General features: G+C 39.5%; 1 protein-coding gene across 3 annotated transcripts in view; it reads left to right on the plus strand.

Moving 5' to 3' along the window:
- The window catches only part of ZFYVE9 (zinc finger FYVE-type containing 9), a gene marked incomplete at its 3' end in the record, with an annotated part of 130,264 nt that overhangs the window by 90,209 nt on the left and 20,387 nt on the right, over window positions 1–19,668 (plus strand). For all 3 annotated transcript variants that reach the window (XM_079777030.1, XM_079777029.1, XM_079777031.1), the window contains 4 exons: window positions 1,016–1,171; window positions 7,898–8,122; window positions 10,917–10,999; window positions 15,075–15,179. In XM_079777030.1, the coding sequence (XP_079633156.1) occupies window positions 1,016–1,171; window positions 7,898–8,122; window positions 10,917–10,999; window positions 15,075–15,179 (569 nt within the window). The remainder of the gene's footprint in view (window positions 1–1,015; window positions 1,172–7,897; window positions 8,123–10,916; window positions 11,000–15,074; window positions 15,180–19,668) is intronic.

The following is a 19,668-nucleotide window of genomic DNA, read 5'->3' on the forward strand; positions in this document are numbered from 1 at the left end:
CACGCCCTCTACTGAGGATCGAGCCTGCAACCTGGGCATGTGCCCTTGACCGGAATTAAACCTGGGACCCTTCAGTCCCAGGCCCATGCTCTATCTTCTGAACCAAAACAGCTCACCATCTGTTTAGGTATATAAAGTAACAATTGCCAAAGTGAAAGAAGGGATCTTTTGTTAGTTTGATTTACATTGTGGTATTTATAATGTTATTAGAATCCTTTTTCAATTCCTTTGGGGATCTCACTATGTTGGAATACAAATGATAAAAGTGCCAAGGACTGAACATTTTTAACTACATTTTTAAGTATATATGGCTTATGCTATTAAGACTACAGAGCCCTATAGTGAAGAAGTGGAAGTAGTCCAGAAAAGCCATCTTTTTCATCACTTTTTACATCATGAAGCCAAGTAAAGTCATGTTGTTGAGGATCTAGAATTTTCTTGCAGAAAGGACTATAATTAGAATATCTAGAATCTTTTAGTCATAGATTAATTTACACATAAAAGACATATTTTTTAGGCCACAACTTGAATTCAAAGCTGTAAGATTGGCTTTTACTGTTGTTGTTTTAGGCCTTACATAAGTAATTCCTATGTTGAAGTGTGTGGTGGTGTTTTTTTTAAATAAAGATGGGGAAATAGATTTTTAAAATCATTATAGCTAAGGATGTGTAGATTGATTGTATTTATTTTATTTATAAAGGAATATTGTTTCTTTTGATAATTACACTATTTTAATAATAGCAGTTAAAAGTTTTCAGTTTTTTTTTTTTTTTTTTTACTATTCTTTTACTCCCCTTCCAATTGTTTTTCTAAGGGTTTGCCTAGAGCCAGAGGCATTGGTATATTTTATTTTCTACAGTAGTTCTTTGGCTCAATGCAGTACAAATCACAGGTTGAATTATACAGACAGTATGATCCATTTTATTCTTTACTGTATTATAATAGATTTTTGTGCATTTTTCAAAGGTTAAGAGTTGAGAGGAATGTCTTTGTTATATTTTTATTCCATCTGTAGATGTGAACAGGAAGTGCTGGTGTTTCACAACCAAGGGAATGCATGCAGTGGGTCAGTCCGAGATCGTCATTCTTCTACAATGTCTGCCTGATGAAAAGTGTCTGCCGAAGGACATCTTTAATCATTTTGTACAGCTTTATCGCGATGCTCTGGCAGGTGGGAATCCTTATGATTTAATCTGCACCCTTTATAGGTGATAAAACTTTTAGACACAGATGCAAAATAATTGTGTTAAATTTGGAAGCCTGGCGTTGGACGTTGATATTAGTGGCAAGTTAGACCATGCATTGGTCTGAGGAAATTATAAATTTTAGTACTTTACCTAGTGTGTTTGTTATTTTACAAATGCTAGAATCAAAAGTTGTAAGAGAATTCATTGAGTTTGATGTAAGAATATTTTCCTTCGAGTAGCTTAGGGATCATGATATTGTTACCCAATAAAAGAAAGCATAATCATAACTTACTACTTGTTTCTTTAGTTAACAATATTTAGATAATCATAATGTAAAAGTACTCTACATTTAATTTTCAAGTTTCAAGAACCAAGCATGGATATCTTTATTATGGTTTCAAAATCCTATATAATAAAGAGGTAATATGCAAATTGATCATCACACCCTCACAAAGATGGCTGCCTACCACCAGGCTGGCAGGGAGGTTAGTGAGGGACGACCAAATGACTGACCAGCAAGCTGCGTGGGGCAACCAGGCCAGCAGGGGGCGGGCAATTAGGGGTGACCAGGCAGGCAGGCAGGTGAGTGATTAGGAGCCAGTGGTCCAGGATTGTGAGAGGGATGTCGAACTGCCAGTTTAGGGATCGGGCCTAAACCGGCATTCGGACATCCCCCGAGGGGTCCCAGATTGGAGAGGGTGCAGGCTGGGCAAAGGGGACCCCCCCCACCCCACCCCCCGTGCATGAATTTCATGCACCGGGCCTCTAGTAAATTATAAAAATTATTTACTGTAACAATCTAAAAGTAAATGCATAGCTAGTATAAACTGGAGAAGTAATCATATAGTAGCCATATTTTTAATTTTTGAGAAAACTCCATACTGTTTTTCAATAGTGACTGCACCAATTTACATTTCCACCTGCACAAGGGTTTCCTTTTCTCCACATTTTCACCAATATTTGTTATTTTAAAATAGATTTTTTAAAAAAAGCTGTTGTTGGAATTCAGCAAGAAATTATCAGGGTTTAAGTTTAGTAATGGCAATGGGAATAAAGACTGTTGAAGAGATATAAACGACAGCGATGCTTTAGTTGAATAGAATTAGTTAACTAATTGGATGTGAGGGGTGAGAGGGAACAAGTGGAAAGTTGACTTCAGATTCATTAAGTTAGTAAATAGAAGAAGAACAAATATGGCAGCTGAAGTCTTTGTTCATTGCGTTGAATTTGAAATGATGACAGCAGATGATGATATGTAAATTGAAATGACCCCAGGAGGTGGATCTGGGAGACCCAGTGTTTATGTGAAAGTTTAAACTACAGTTCTGAATCAGATAGGCAAGTGTGAAGAGACTAGAGCTGTGAATGGAACTCTGAGAAATACCTACAAGGAAAGGCATGAATCATTATGAGTCATTAAAATATATGTTTAGCATGTATAGTTACTTATTTTTAAAAAGTATCCATATATATCAGTAGAGTCCATTATTATATCGAAATGCAAAAGGTCTGCAACAAAAAATTACTTGGAACTGATAGTAAGATAATGGTGATAGCCTAAGGTCTGCCTATAATACATTTAAGCCATCTTAAATATATGTACATGCCCTCACCCAATATACATGTATATTTATATTATATGTACATGCCCTCACCCAGTATACATGTATAATACATTTAAGCCATCTTAAATATATGTACATGCCCTCACCCAATATACATGTATATTTATATTATAATATATGTACATGCCCTCACCCAGTATACATGTATAATACATTTAAGCCATCTTAAATATATGTACATGCCCTCACCCAATATACATGTATATTTATATTATAATATATGTACATGCCCTCACCCAGTATACATGTATAATACATTTAAGCCATCTTAAATATATGTACATGCCCTCACCCAATATACATGTATACCTAAGTATACATGTATATTGGGTGAGGGCATGTACATATATACCTAAGTAAATAACATTTCAGCAGCATAAATAAATGAGCTATGAGAGTCTCTTCTTGAATAGTAGTCATTTCACAGCTCAGAAATAAGGGCCTAGAAAAGTATCTTAGATTATCTAGTACAACTCTAATGAAACCTGGAGATGTTGATAGCTTGTCTAAATCACAGGCCTAGTTGGTGGCAGAATTAGGTCTAAAGCTCCCCAACCAGTGTTCTTTAGTTTATGTCAGTATAGCATAAAACTGTAGTATTAGTAGTATAGCAGTTTTTAAAAACAGATATGCAAAATATCTATGTGATATGCATGTTTTACTATGCATCCTGTTTTTAGATAAAGTAGCAACTTGCTATATTATTTCACTATGATTTTTTTTTATAGGTGGAAACATATTTTAAGTGTTCTAAAATGACCTCAATTCATTATTTTTCTCCTTTGTATAGTACAGTGAGAGGAATTGGCAAATTGTATCTTAAATTTCCCCTGAGTATGAAAGCTTTGAATACTCTATTACTTGCTTAGTGGTTCCTCTACCACAAATCACTAAAAAAAAACCCTTGAATGAACTTTATAATTTAATCTGAAATTTTCATCTAAACTACATGTATTTAATAATACATGTATGTATATATGTTTCTTATTTAGTATACATATATTTGTCATAGTTGCTTATGCTTTCCACAGTGAGGGGGAAAATTATATTTTGTGAGAAATGGCATTTGAGAGTTTCAGGATGCCTTCTAATTATCATAATGCCATGGAAGATTTTAAATTGTATATAATAATTTTAAAGCAAGTCACTTTTTTACCTGTAAAACAAAAAGTTTCCTGACTAATGCATTTCCAGGGAAAGAGGAACCTCACTGGTGTTTTCACCATCATCAATGATTTTCTTGTATTGTTTTACCAGTTAAAGAATATTATCTTACTAGAGGCCTGATGCACGAAATTCGTGCGAGAGTAGGGCTTCCTTCCCCTGGCTGCTGGCACCCAGGACCCGGGCTTCCCTCTGGCCCCGGCTTCATCCGGAATGACGTCTGGAAGGAAGTCTCGTCTAATTAGCATATTACCCTTTTATTATTATAGATGGAACAGGTTTTTATTTTATTTTTCCAGCTAATTTTGAACCTTTTTGATAAATTACATTTATTTTATCTTTCTGTGAACAGAGGAGCCAAGGTATTGATGCTTTGTAGAGTAATTTTTCAACTGATGAGAAAGTAATATGGAATTATTTATGAAGACATGATTTAAGACTAATCATTAATATTTATTGAGCACTTGCTACATGATAGGCAATGTATTCATTGCTTTATGTGCACTATTCCACTTCTTCTTAACTATGAAGTTTATACTGTTCTTTTTCCCATTTTACATATGAGGAAACTGAAAGGCACTGAGGGCACAATAACTTGCCCACAATCACACACATAGCTGGTAGTGGTTGGACCCAGGTTTGAATTCAGCTGTGTCTTCTCTAAATCTCATTTTTTGAACCATAAAAAGCAATAAACTGCCTCTTGAGCTTTTTGAAGTTACATGGTAAATCTCACAGATGTTCTAAACTGAGGAAATAATCTTTTATGAAGTACTCATGCTTAACTGTAGTGAATTGTATTACAGAGAACTCCAAGGGACTGAATAAATTCTTTTGATGACTTGAGCTTTTTTAAGTTATATTAATGCCTAAAATATTAGTATTTCTTGAAGTAAGTGAACTATTTGTTTGGAAATTGTTCCATTTGAGTTGATGTAAAGATTGATAAATATGCTTTGAAACAAAGGAAGCTGTTGTCATAGATATTTAAGTTGTATTTAAATTGAATTTAAAGATGGTTATTTGTGAGCACTTTGAAAAACAAAGTTTTAATTCCAAATTTAAGATAGAAAATTGCAAATTATATATATTTTAAAGAAATTGTGGTATATCAAAAGATCAGGAGATTGAAAGATCTGCTTTTTAGATCTTATTTTGCCACTTATTTACCCAGTGTCTTTGAGAGTCACTTCACCTCTACCCCTAAGCTTCAATTTGTTCATCTGTAAAATAAAACCTCCAAATTCAGAAATGGTACTAGCTCTGTTAAGCTAGTGGCACTGGTCTGATAATTACCTGAATTGCTTTGTAAACTACTGATTTAAAGCATTTGACATTATTGTCAGATCATTTATGCTCAGAAGCAAGAGCTGTCTGTTTTAATTACTATATAGATTCTTCAGTGGTCTTGGGGTATGTAGAATTAGTTCAGTGGATACATTGTATTGAATGTTTCCATTGAGAAATATTCTGTATAAATTAGTATATAATAGATTTTATGAATTCAAGAGCCCCAGATTAAGTCTTCAAATGAAAGCTTTTCTTTATAAAATTCCTATGTCCAGTGTGTTATTTCTGCCGATATCTGTGGACTGTTACCCTTTTTTTGATGAGGTAGTAATGACAGTGTAAACTAAATCACTCTTTGGATTGATAAAAGTCTACTTAAATTTTTTTTTTTAAAGAAAGTAAATGTTTAAAGCATAAAAGATATTTTTTATAATGGAAGGGGACATACTAAAAATTTTCAGTGTGATGGGGGCAGAAAGGTAATCAATATCTGTGGGAAAATACCAATAATAGATTTCAAAGGAATAATTAACAAATGCCTTGAGTTCCAAGCCAGCATTTTTCACCTCTGAGCTGTATTCACTAGGACATTCTTATGAAACATAAAAATGCTGTCATTAGAGCTTTAGAGGAATGCTATTGTGTACTCTCCATTGTGGAGGGAGGGAGAAATCTTCCATCTCTTCTCCTATCCCTCCTTCTCCCCACCCTTCCAGATAAAAAGATGAAAATTTATATAAACCTTACTCTAAAACCTTTGATAAAGCAAAGAAAATCCTGTAATGTTTGGCTGATTATTATATGTATATTTGCATTATAACTAATAGTTATGTTTTGAGAACACACTGTGTGCCAGGTACTGACTGATAGGCATTCTACATATATTCTACTAGTTATTCTTCCCAGCAGGTCAGAAGTTTAGTATAATTTCTCCCATTTTAGCTTCTGTTGAGGCTCACAGAAGTTAAGTAACTTGCCCCCAAATCACACAATAATGAGTGATCAAACTAGTATTCAAACTCATATCTCTGAAACTCCTAAATCTGTGATATTTTTTTCAAAATACCATACTACTTTCTTGATATGGGGATTTAAATAAATGAATAAACAAACAAACAAACAAATAAATAAATATTTCTGAGAGGAAGGGAGAGGGAGAGAGAGAAACATCGATGAGAGAGAATCATTGATCTGCTGCCTCCTGCATGCCCCCCACTGGGAATTGAGCCTGCAGCCCAGGCATGTGCCCTTGACCAGAATTGAACCTGGGACCCTTCAGTCTGTAGACCAATGCTCTGCCCACTGAGCCAAATCAGCTAGGGCTGTATGGGGATATTTTTTTTTTATATAGATCTGGTCCAACAGTTTAAATGGGCAGCCAGTTTCAGTTAATCCTGCGGCAAGAGTACTTAGTACCCCTAATGATGATGATGTCCAGGTGAACATGGCTCTCATCCACAGAGTTTTTCTGAGATTTGTGTGGGAGGTGTTACCTTTATTTGTAGACCCTACTATCAATATAGCTCCCCACCTTCACTCAAGGATTCTATGACCCATCACTGAACTGTTCTGTGAACAAACAGGCTCCAGTTTTCAAAAAAGTAAGCACTAACATTTGTGATGGGGATTTTTGTATTTGGTCTTCTTTCAGAGACATCAAAGGAAGCTTGCACATTCCAGTGAACATATCTGCTCTTACGTTATTGAACAGCTCTTATCAGAAATTTTGTAATTCTGAACTGAGGAAAATATCTCATTAATGAAGGGCTGATTTGGTACTGTTTCATTTTAAAAAATACTTAAATTAGAAAGTGCTTAATAAAGAGCATTTGCAGGTAAAAAAAAGAATCCCCACCTAATATGAATTTAAGTAAGCCCTACGTTATTTACATTTCATATTTGTCTCCAAAATTACAAAGGCACAACCTTCTCTATAAATTTTCTTTTCCCCTCAATGTCTCATACATAACTTTATTGTCTTAATTCATTATGTTCATGAATTAACTTTTTCACCCAGTGAGATTATAAGCTCTGTGAGAGCAGGTACCTAATCTTAACATATTTTCACAACCTTTGAATCAATAATTGTTATCCTGATTTATATAGTAAAGTTGCATCATCTAACAAGGGAAGCCATCAATATTTTTGGCTTTACTCTATACCAAGGGTGGGGAATGTCCGGCCCTCAGGCTGCATAAGGCGTGCAAAATCATTTGGTCTGGCCCTGCCAAGGCAACCACAGGCAGGACTTGAAATTCAATAAATCTAGGCGCTTTTTTCATGGCAACATACATTTATATTAAGTGAATTATATTAAGCAAATAATGTTATAAATATCTACATGCCTCTTGGCAGAAAAAAGGTTCCCCACTCCTGATCTAGACGAACTTCTACAGTGATAATACAGGATATATATACCATGCTCACAGAAGCCCTGATAACATTGGGGAAAATTTTTTCATTTAATAAATGCCATTTGTTTATTTAAAAACTTTCTAAACATGGCTGTTTCATGGTGAAAAGTTAGGAATTTTAGTGTTCAGTAATGTCTGGCCTAGTAATGAGTAATAATGATTACTAAATACATTATTGATTTATTAATAGAAAGTAATCTGAACTTTTTTGTTTTAGGGAATGTTGTGGGCAACTTAGGACATTCCTTCTTCAGTCAAAGTTTCCTTGGCAGTAAAGAACATGGTGGATTCTTATATGTGACATCTACTTACCAGTCACTGCAAGACCTTGTACTCCCAACCCCACCTTATTTATTTGGGATTCTCATCCAGAAATGGGAAACTCCTTGGGCTAAAGTGTTTCCTATTCGACTGATGTTGAGACTTGGAGCTGAATATCGACGTAAGTAATAACATACTTTCTTCTAAAATACATGAGCAAGTCATGATGACTAAATAAAGTTCTGAAATATTCAGAGTCCCCTAGCCCCTGGTGATACTGATACAATTCAGTAGAAGTAGTATTTTCAAATAGCTAAGCTAAACTTAGCCATTATCTCTACTCATTTTGCCTAGAATGGGACGGACTTAAAAATATCAAATGAGAAAATTGGTGATTATTTATTACCCTCTAAACTTATTGGCTTTATAATTCATTGATAAATACATAACCATCTTCAGAAAAAAATGAATTTGAACTTAAGAAGTAACTTTATTATTATTTTTTAAACCTGAGGATATGTTTTTTATTTTATTGATTTTTTTTAGAGAGAGAGAAAAAAAGAGAGAGGGAGAGAGAAACATCAATCTTTTGCCGCCCTTATGTGTCTTGACCAGGCATCAAATCCAAAACCTGGATATGTGCCCTGACGAGGAATCAAACCTGCAATCTTTTGGTGCATGGGACAGCACTACAACCAGCTGAGCCACCCTGCCAGGGCTAACTTTACTTTTTATAGTGTCTATATTTGGTGGGTGTATTTTTTGTCACTTGGTTGGAAAATAGTTATGGCAAATTATATTTTATGTAACCTAACAGATACTGGAAACTAATGGTATAGAGATCACTCTCAGTTGATAAGGTAAGCAACAGAGACCTTCCTTCCCATGGTTGTAGCAGTGCAACTAAGTTGTGATATTTTTTTTAAAGACAACAAGGACTAAATGCAAGCTTTATTTTAAACTTTATAACTTCACCTAATTGAAAGCACCCTGGTTTAGACCACTGGAATAGGTTCTTAACGCTACCACTTACTAGCTCTGTAACTTTGGTCAAATCACTCAAGTTGTCTGATTGTCAGTTTCTTTTGCAACTGGTGATAATAAGGCCTGCCTTTTATATTATATTAGAGGCCTGGTGCTTGAAATTCGTGCATGGGGGCGGGGTCCCCCCCTAGCTCGGCCTGCACCCTCTCACAATCCAGGACCCCTTGGGGGATGTCCGACTGCTGGTTTAGGCCCAATTCCACAGGGATCTTGCAGCGGGATTGGGTATAAACCAGCAGTTGGACATCCCTCTCACAATCTGGGACTGCTGGCTCCTAACCGCTCACCTGCCTGCCTGATTGCCCTTAACCGCCTCTGCCTGCCTGCCTGCCTGCCTGATCGCCCCTAACCACTCACCTGCCTGCCTGATCGCCCCTAACCGCTCACCTGCCTGCCTGATCACCCCTAACTGCCTGTGCCTGCCTGCCTGATCGCCACTAACCCCTCTGTCTGCCTGCCTGATCGCCCCTAACCGCTTGCCTGCCTGCCTGATGGCCCCTAACCACTTGCCTGCCTGCTTGATTGCTCCTGACTGCCTCTGCCTGCCTGCCTGATCACCCCAAACCACTGGCCTGATTGCCCCTAACTGCTCACCTGCCTGTCTGATCGTCCCTAACCGCCTCTGCCCTGGCCGCTGCACCCGGGACCCAGGCCTGCTTCGCCTGGGCTGGCCGCAGGCACCTGGGACCCCGGGCAGCTTCTCCTGGGCCCCGGCTTTGTCAGGAAAGATGTCCGGTCTATCCAGTCTAATTAGCATATTACCCTTTTATTAGTATAGATAGGATTTTTAAGAGGCTCAAATGAGATGAAAAATTATTTTATAAACCATAAAATATATATGTTCTCAGCAGGTGAACTTCATCGCTTCACTTATTTATTCATTAATTCAACAAGAAATTAATAAAGGCCTACCATGTGTCATGAATTCTGGGAATTCAGAAATGGCCAAGACCTGTTATAGGCCCTTGGAAACCTTTGTAAGGAAGACATACAGAAATCATGAAGTAGTGTATTGTATTAATACACATATTCAAAGTTAACAGAGTTCTATGGGAGCTCCAAGATGGGCTCTAAGTTCACCAAGAATGAAGGAATTAGATAAGAAATATGTCTTGGACCAAAGGCTTCTGGATTGAACTGTGAAGGAAGCATATCCATCAGCCTAGTGAAGTAGGAAAAGGAAAGGGATTGTTTGCAGATGAACCAGCATGTATAATTTCTTGAACAGAGAATTCAGACCATAAAGTTCAAGGAGTGAGCCAGCTAATAGGATCACGTGGTATTTGGTTCCCCTAAGGAGGGTCCTGGTTGGAAGATGTCTAAAAGTGAATTCTTTTAGATGCTTGAGCACAGAGGAATCAGAAGATATATATTTCCTGGATCATATTAATCCACTTTGAAGAACAGTGCTTCCTAAGACCTTGTGGTCATTTTTGAAACCACTGCATCAAAAGGCTTATTCTGGTCATCAAAACGATTGGTGTAGTTTATAGAAGTCTCAGGATTTGCCTTTGATGCTACCTGCTAAATACTTTTTTTTTTTTTAATTCTCACTGAGGATATTTTTTCCATTGACTTTTTTTTCTCCTTTTTAGAGGAAGTGGAGGTGGGGAATGGGGGGAGAGAGAGAAACATCAATGTGAGAGAGACACATAGATTGGTTGCCTCCTGCACATGCGCAACAGGGGCTGGGATTGAGCCTGAAACCGAGGTATATGCCTTTGACTGGGAATCAAACCCGAGACCCTTTGCTCCGCAAGCCGATGCTCCAATCACTGAGCCAAACCAGACAGGGCACTAAATACTTTTGAGCTCTAAATTTCATATGCTCTAATGGGACATTATATTTTGAAAACTGTATCAACCATGATATCTCTCTTATTCAAATTTTAAGCTGCCAGACTTAGTCCGATCATTTCTCATTTCCATAGTTTATCCATGCCCACTGTTCAGCGTCAGATTTCGGAAGCCATTGTTTGGAGAGACAGGACATACCATTATGAATCTTCTTTCAGTAAGTTGGTAATTTTTGCTTTCTTTTTCCTTACTGGGATTTATATGGGTGAAGGAAGAGAAGGATTTTATTATTTTGTTGATAGCAATGCCTCTGCTGCTTCAGGCAGGTGAAGATTTATATATATATATATATATACTAGAGGCCCGGTGCACGAAATTCGTGCATGGGGCGGGGTGTCCCTCAGCCCAGCCTGCACCCTCTCCCTCTCCAATCTGGGACCCCTTGAGGGATGTCCGACTGCCTCGGACACCCCTCTCACAATCCAGGACTGCTGTCGGACACCCCTCTCACAATCCAGGACTGCTGGCTCCCAACTGCTCGCCTGCCTGCCTTCCTGATTGCCCCTAACCGCTTCTGCCTGCCAGCCTGATCACCCCCTAACCACTCCCCTGCCAGCCTGATTGATGCCTAACTGCTCTCCTGCCAGTCTGATTGCCCCTAACTGCCCTCCCCTGCAGGCCTCGTCATCCCTAACTGCTCTCCCCTGCAGGCCTGGTCACCCCTAACTGCCCTCCCCTGCAGGCCTGGTCACCCCTAACTGCCCTCCCCTGCAGGCCTGGTACCCCCCAACTGCTCTCCCCTGCAGGCCTGGGTCCCCACCAACTGCCATTCCCTGCAGGCCTGGTCGCCCCCAACTTCCCTCATCTACCGCCCTGGTCACCCCTAACTGCCCTCCCCTGCAGGCTTGATCGCCCCCAACTGCCCTCGCTTGCAGGCCTGGTCCCTCCCAACTGCCCTCCCCTGCTGGCCTGACCGCCCACAACTGCCCTCCCCTGCAGACCTGGTTCCTCCCAACTGCCCTCCCCTGCTGGCCATCTTGTGGCGGCCATATTGTGTCCACATGGGGGCAGTCATCTTGTATTGGAGTGATGGTCAATTTGCATATTATTCTTTTATTAGATAGGATTAGATAAGATTAGATAGGATAGAGGCCTGGTGCTCGGGTGGGGGCTGGCTGGTTTGTCCTGAAGGGTGTCCCGGATCAGGGTGGAGGTTCCCTTAGGGCATAGGGCGGCCTGGGCGAGGGGCCTGTGGTGGTTTGTGGGCCTGTGGTGGTTTGCAGGCCTGCCATGCCCCCCGGCGACCCAAGAAGAGGCCCTGGTATCTGGGATTTATTTACCTTCTATAATTGAAACTTTGTAGCCTTGAGCGGAGCCAAGCCTCCTGCTCGCTCCGTGGCCACAGCCATTTTTGTTGGGATTTATTTATCTTCTATAAATGAAACTTTGTAGCCTTGAGTGGATGCCTGGCCTGCCAGGGTGTGCGGAAAGCTTGGCTTCCTCCATTGCTGGGGAAACACAAGCCTCCTGCTCTCCGTGGCTGCAGCCATCTTGATTGGGTTAATTTGCATACTCGCTCCTGATTGGCTGGTGGACGTGGCTTGTGGGTGTAACAGAGGTATGGTCAATTTGCATATTACTCTTTAATTAGATAGGATATTCTTTTCTAAGTATAAGAAGCCTTGGAGTGAAATAGTACAGGATTCTAGCCCCTGATTTTACACTTATTATGTAAGTGACCTTGCAGGATTATTATTAGGACTAGAGGTAATGAACAATTAAAGCATAGAGCCGTGGTCGGCAAACTGCAGCTCGCAAGCCACGTGCGGCTCTTTGGCCCCTTGAGTGTGGCTCTTCCACAAAATACCACGGCCTGGGTGAGTCTATTTTGAAGAAGTGGCATTAGAAGAAGTTTAAGTTTAAAAAATTTGGCTCTCAAAAGAAATTTCAATCGTCGTACTGTTGATATTTGGCTCTGTTGACTAATGAGTTTGCTGACCACTGGCATAGAGCATTCTGTCTTGTTTTTATTTTAAGCCAAGCATTCTGCAGTGTATCTAGAATATATCTAGAATCTGAAAACTTCTCAAAACCCTTTGAACTATTAACATCTGGGTTGAAATGATCACTGTCTCTTGTCTTGATTATTTTTATTGTGTTTATCTGATCTCCTTCCCCCCATCCCTGGCTAACCCTCAGACATTCCAGTATCCCCTATAACAACAGACACATGTGCTCAGCATTAATCTGCACCCCCCTCCGCCCCCACCCCCCCCCCCCCCCCCAGACAGTGATGGTAATCCTGGCCTTAGTGTTACGGTAGCATGGGATTACTGATCTTGGTTTTTTCATATTTAAAACCAATTTTTTTTTTAAAGAGTTTAATAGGTCCATTACTCATATAAGTTCCATTTTAAATATATTTTAATGATTTTTTACAGAGAGGAAGAGAGGGACAGAGAGCTAGAAACATCGATGAGAGAGAAACATCGACCAGCTGCCTCTTGCACACCCCCTACCGGGGATGTGCCCGCAACCAATGTACATGCCCTTGACCGGAATCGAACCTGGGACCTTTCAGTCCGCAGACCAACGCTCTATCCACTGAGCCAAACCGGTTTTGGCTAAAACCAATTTTTTATTACTCATTTTGTTAAATGTAAGATGACACACATCTTTGTGTGAATACTGTTCAAGCACAAACCTGGCCAAAAAAAAAAATGTAGAGGTCCTTATGGTGGCCTGTAAGACCCTGTGAAATCTAGCTGTTTGCTATCACTTTGACCTCGACTCCTACCCCTCTTGCTCATTTTGCTTCAGCCAGACTAGATATCGTGTGTGTGTATCCTGCAAATATTCATTCAGGGCCTAGGTTGTTTCAGGTATTTGGAATATAATTAGAACAAAACAAGAGAGAGTTCTTACCCTCTTGGAGCTTTCCTTAGTGGGAGGAGACAGTTAATCTATCTATCTATCTATCTATCTATCTATCTATCTATCTATCTAAAAGCCCAGCAACCGACCAGCAGAATGATCAGAACGACCCATCGACCAGTCTCTATTATGTGCATGGACCACCAGGGGACAGACGCTCAACACAGGAGATGCCTCCTGGTGGTCAGTGCGCTCCAACAGTGGGAGCGCCACTCGGCTGACCAGGATGAGTGGTGCTCTCACAGTGGGCCTATCCCCGCAGGCCACGCCCCCCCACCAGTGCATGAATCCGTGCACTGGGCCTCTTAATAAATAAATATGGAAAGTGTTAAGTGGTGTTAAAGCAGGGTAAGTATTCAAATATTTGTTTAATAACCTATCTAATAAGAGTAATATGCAAATTGACCATCACTCCAACACACAAGATGGCCACCCCCTGTGGTCAAAGATGGCTTCCCCCAGGTGGACACAAGATAGCTGCCACAACATGGCCGGCAGGGGAGGGCAGTTGTGGGCAATCAGGCCTGCAGGGGAGGGCAGTTAGGGGTGACCAGGGATGCAGGGGAGGACAGTTAGGGGTGACCAGGCCTGTAGGGGAGGACAATTAGGGGCAAACAGGTCTGCAGGGGAGGACAGTTAGGGGCAAACAGGTCTGCAGGGGAGGACAGTTAGGGGCAAACAGGTCTGCAGGGGAGGGCTGTTGGGGGCAATCGGGCTGGCAGGGGAGGACAGTTAGGGGCGACCAGGCTAGCAAGGGAGGGCAGTTAGGGGTGACCGGGCCAGCAGGGGAGGGCAGTTGGGGATGACCAGGCCTACAAGGGAGGACAGTTAGGGGTGACCAGGCTGGCAGGGGAGGGCAGTTAGGGGCAATCGGGCCGGCAGGGGAGCAGTTAGGCGTCAATCAGGCTGGCAGGGGAGTGATTAGGGGGTGATCAGGCTGGCAGGCAGAAGCAGTTAGGGGCAATCAGGCAGGCAGGCAGGTGAGCGGTTGAGAGCCAGCAGTCCTGGATTGTGAGAGGGGTGTCCGACTGCCCTTGAGGGGTCCCAGATTGGAGAGGGTGCAGGCTGGGCTGAGGGATCGCCCCCCCCCCCCCCCCGTGCACGAATTTCATGCACCGGGCCTCTAGTTGTATATAAGAGATATATGAAACTTTTAAATTTATCTATAAGTGTTTACAGTTTAATGAAGAGCTGGAGTACACATACCAGTACACTATGGGACTCTCATTATTCTTATTATTTAGATGAATTGAAGCTTTTCATTTTGACATTTTTTCCACTTTTGCTAATTTTATTACTATAAGTGGAATCCTGTCATTGATTACTTCTTTATTCCACTTCAATCTGCTTTTGCCCAGGACTTCAGAAATTACCAATATACATTGCCAATAGTTCAAGGTTTGGTGGTTGATATGGAAGTTCGGAAAACCAGCATCAAAATTCCCAGCAACAGATACAATGAGGTAAGTTTTATCATGAAGCATATTTTTCATAGTTCAATGCATGAATGAAGTTGAAAAATAGGGGATTATTTATAAAGTTTATTTTTAAATAGTTGACAGTGAAATCAGTTCGTAATATTGTATGACCTAGATCAATGATGAGAAATTTTATAATTAGCAATATATTAAATTTGTGATTTATTTAGTCATTGGTTGTGCTTTTGACCTTTGCATGCTGTGATAATCAGTGATAGATTTGCATTCTGATCAAGATATAAAATAAACTTTATAATATTCATGGTAGAATCTTTTCATTTTTTCTTTACTATGAGTACATGTTATTTTTGACTGTCGTTAATGTTTTAGCACAGGTCACTAAGTCCCAAAATGACATTTAAGTAAGGTTCCAAAAGCAAATGATTGCATCTTAAATTAAGCTGTATTTTGTAAATAAAATGAAATTGTGCATACTATATACATATTAACAGTTGTATAAACCTTTACCTATTTGTCATGTGAAATCTTTCTTGAATTTAAAATGTCCTTAAGATAATTTCTGAAATGTCTAATAGTAAACATTGTGATTTAAAATAAATGTTATTTTAAAAGTTAGCTTGATACTATAATAGTTAAAATGTGTTATTTTTTTGTGTAAAGTTGTTGTTTTATTAGGCAGGATGATAGATAACTCCCTGATCACTTCTTTCACTACTTCTTGGTATGAAATAATTTCCTCCTTCCCTCTCTTTTTTTTTCTTTCTTCCTTTCTTTTTTTCCTTCTTTATTCAGACTTCTATTTACTTATTCACTTGTACACTCAATAAACATTGTGTACTTGTTATGCACTTAGAATCACACAAATGTTTTACTGGACTTAGAAGCTCAGGGCTCTGCATTGCTATGTGTGAGAATGATCTATGTTAAGAAAGCCTTTACCCATGGCTTTCTCTGTGATGGCTTTTTTCAGGAGAATGGAAAATAGTAGCTAGTGTATGCTTAATTTTTTCTGGGATACGATTAGCAGTTTTTAGCTTTTAGTCCTACCTGGAAATGAATATCAAGCATTAATATACTAGACTAGGTAGAGGCAAATCTTCAAAGTGAATTATAAAGAGATTATGCTTTGAAAACTTGTTTTCTCATATTTGAAGTTTTATTATTTGATTCAGAAACATTGATTAAGCATATTCTGTGTTATGAAATACAAAGATGAGTAAGAACATTTTGCTTGCTTTGTGGGAGCTTACTGTCCAGAAGTAAGATGATCAGATATCCCCAAACCGGTAACGTATATTACTATCCTTGGTGTTTGCAAGATGTTGCTTTGTGCTGGGAATTGGGTCTGCTTAGTATATCTACGAAAGCTATGAGGCTTCCCATAGTTATTTCAGTACTGACTGATGACATTCATGATAACAGCTGCCATTCATATTATTTGTCTTTATCTGAATTCTGTCTTCTAGGTTTATGGTTGTGCAATTTCAGAAATCTTTGTTCAAAAATAGTAAACACATTTCTTATCATTTATTACATTTCATTTTCAATAAAGTTCACCAATTTATTATCACTTATTTTTCTTACCTGATTCAGCAGACTGACTTCTCTTCTAATTCAGTTTTTGTTTCAATTCAACATAATTGTATCTCTCACAATCTTGGAGAGTTGAACTGTGTTTTATCTAATAAGTCTTCAATTCATATTTGAAAAAGTATATTTCATTATATACATTATTTCATTTAATCAACCACAACATTCTACTTTTCCTCTCATTCATTTTTTCATTTATACCCATAGTCTTTCTTATTACTTCCTAACCTGTGTTCCTTTTTTTGCTTTATAGCCCTTGCACAAGCCATATTATTGATGCACACTTCCCCTCCTCTTCACCTACCTAACTCTCACTCATTTTTAAAAATTTTTATTTTTTTAACCCTCACCCGAGGATAAATATCTATTGATTTTTAGAGAGTGTGAAAGGGAGAGGGGGAGACAGAGAGAGAAACATTGATGTGAGAGAGTCACATTGATTGGTTGCCTCCTGCATGCACCCCAACTGGGGCCAGAGATTGAGCCTGCAACCAAAGTATGTGCCCTTGGTCGGAATCCAACCCAGGACCCTTCAGTCCACAGGCCAACGCTCTATCCACTGAGCCAAATCTGCCAGGGCTAATTTTTTATTTAAAATTAAAAAATTGTCAGTTTCGGTAACATTTTCTTAGAAAGGCTTTTGTTTAACTGCCAACTGGGATAATCCTCCTTGTTATAAGCATCCCTAGAATTCCACATTCTATGTGCAATACTCACTGCAGATGGCCCTAAAATCTGAGGAGTGTTATACATTTCTTTTCTCTTAGGGAGGAGGAATGGATAATCCTCTTAAAGAATAATAGGAGTTGGTGAAATATGCAAAATAGAACATAGAAGTGGTATTCCATTTACTGTTGGTTAGCTATTCCTTGTGCTATATGTGGAAGACAATATTTAACCACAGGTATAAATTAAAAGGATCCCCAAGAAGGATACCTAGATGTTGTACCTCCACTGACTGCAACAGGAAGTAACTGCTGAACACCGCATGCTCAGAATAAGATTGTCCCTTCCCCCATAAACAGTGGCTCCAGAACACTGTTGCTAGCCAAATCCCTAACTCTCCCTGACTCCCAGCACTCACAACCTTGCTGCCACTTTTGGTCTTGAAACCACCAGCTCTAATCTCAGATGTTCAAGCACAGTAAGAAGTCCTGGGCTCCTGAGGCATCTTCCATCTCTCACAATTGTAATATCTATGTTCATCTCTCACTCATTTCAGAATACCCAAAACTTAGTCCTTTTAAGTTCATTTGTCTCTGACCATTTCCTTGGTGATCTGTCCAGTCCTCTGGCCTTAAATACTGTCTCTCTGCTGATGTCTTCTAAGTGTTCTCCAGCCTGAATCTCTCTCCTGTTTTGTGGACTTGAGTGTCTTACTGCCCACTTGACAGCTCTATTTGAGTAGGCATCTCAAGCTTAGCAAGTTCAACTCTGACCTCTTACTCTTCCCTCAAAACCTGCTCTTCATGTAGCATTCCATAAGTTAATGACAGTGCTGTCCTTCCAGTTACCAGGCGCAAAACTTGGGAGTCATCTGTCTTTTCTTTCATATCCCATGTTTAATCTCTCAGGAAATTCTGTTGGCTCTACCTTCCAAATATATCTAGAATCCAACCATTTCTCAATCCTTGGACCTATCTTGGTCTAAGTTAACATCATCTCTGCCCTGGGTTTGTGCAGTAGCCTTCTATGGTCTTCCCATTGGGACCCGTTCCCCCATCAGTCTAGTCTCAGCACAATAGCCATAGTGATCCTGTTTAACCTAAGTCAGATCATACCACTCCTCTGCTCAATACCCTCCAAAGATCTTTTTATCCCAGTCAGAATAAAAGGTGAAGCCCTTAAAAAAAAAAAAAAAAAGGTGGAGTCCTTAGTCCTTTCCACTATTTGTATTTTCTTAACCCGTTACTTCTCTAACCTAATTTCATATACCTCTTCTTTTTCTGTCAGTCAGCTCCAGCCACACTCTCTTTAATGTTCCTTGAAACTACCAGGCATGCTACCACTCCAGGGCCATTGTTCCCACTGTTCTAAATGCCTATAAGCTCTTCCTTAGATTATCCCATAGCTTTCCTCTCACTTTTCAGTAAGGCCTTTTCTGACTGTCCTATTATTTATTTGTTTGTTTATTTATTTTAAGTTTCAAAGTGAGGAAAGGAGAGAGGGTGATAGAAACATCAATGATGAGAGAATCATTGATTGGCTGTCTCCTGCATGCCCCCTACTGGGGATCAAGCCTGCAATCCGGACATATGCCCTGACCGGGAATCGAACCCTGACCTCCCGGTTCATGGGTTGATGCTGAACCACTGAGCAACACTGGCTGGGCTGACTATCCTATTTCAAGTGGCCAGTCCTCCTGGTCCTACTTCCTTGCCTTATTTTTCTGTTTAGTACTTATCAATGTCTAACATTTTATGTATCTTATTTATTGTTTTTGTTTTTTCCCCTTACACACACAAGAATCTAAATTCTATGAAGGAAGGGATTTATTAAATAAATGAAGTACTAACACAGTACCTGGTACATATTACATGCTCAATAAGTATTTGCTAAATGAATGAGCCAAGGTTCATAGTTAATATGTAGACACATAGAACTGGAAGGTGGGTACTAGCTTCTGGACACAAGTGAACTCCAGCTAACTATTAAGATAAATATTTGTATTTTTTCTAAATATCTCCAGGAAAGGATATTGCCCCTTTCCCCCTGTTCCTTCATCAGTCAGCTATGTTCCCTTCTTCGTTCTATTTCTGTTTCTTCACTCATGCTTTTCTCTTTATCCAAAGTGTTCTTCCTCTACCTGACTTCAAAGCCACTTCAAATGATCCGCTTTAGAGACTTCCCTAGAATTCTCCGTGTCCCAGTGTCACTCTTTCTTCTCTATTTTCCCAGCTTTCTTTATACATGTAACATGGAT

This window comes from Cnephaeus nilssonii, assembly GCF_951640355.1.
Source record: "Cnephaeus nilssonii genome assembly, chromosome: 7".
In the NCBI taxonomy this organism is placed as follows: Eukaryota; Metazoa; Chordata; class Mammalia; order Chiroptera; family Vespertilionidae; genus Cnephaeus; species Cnephaeus nilssonii.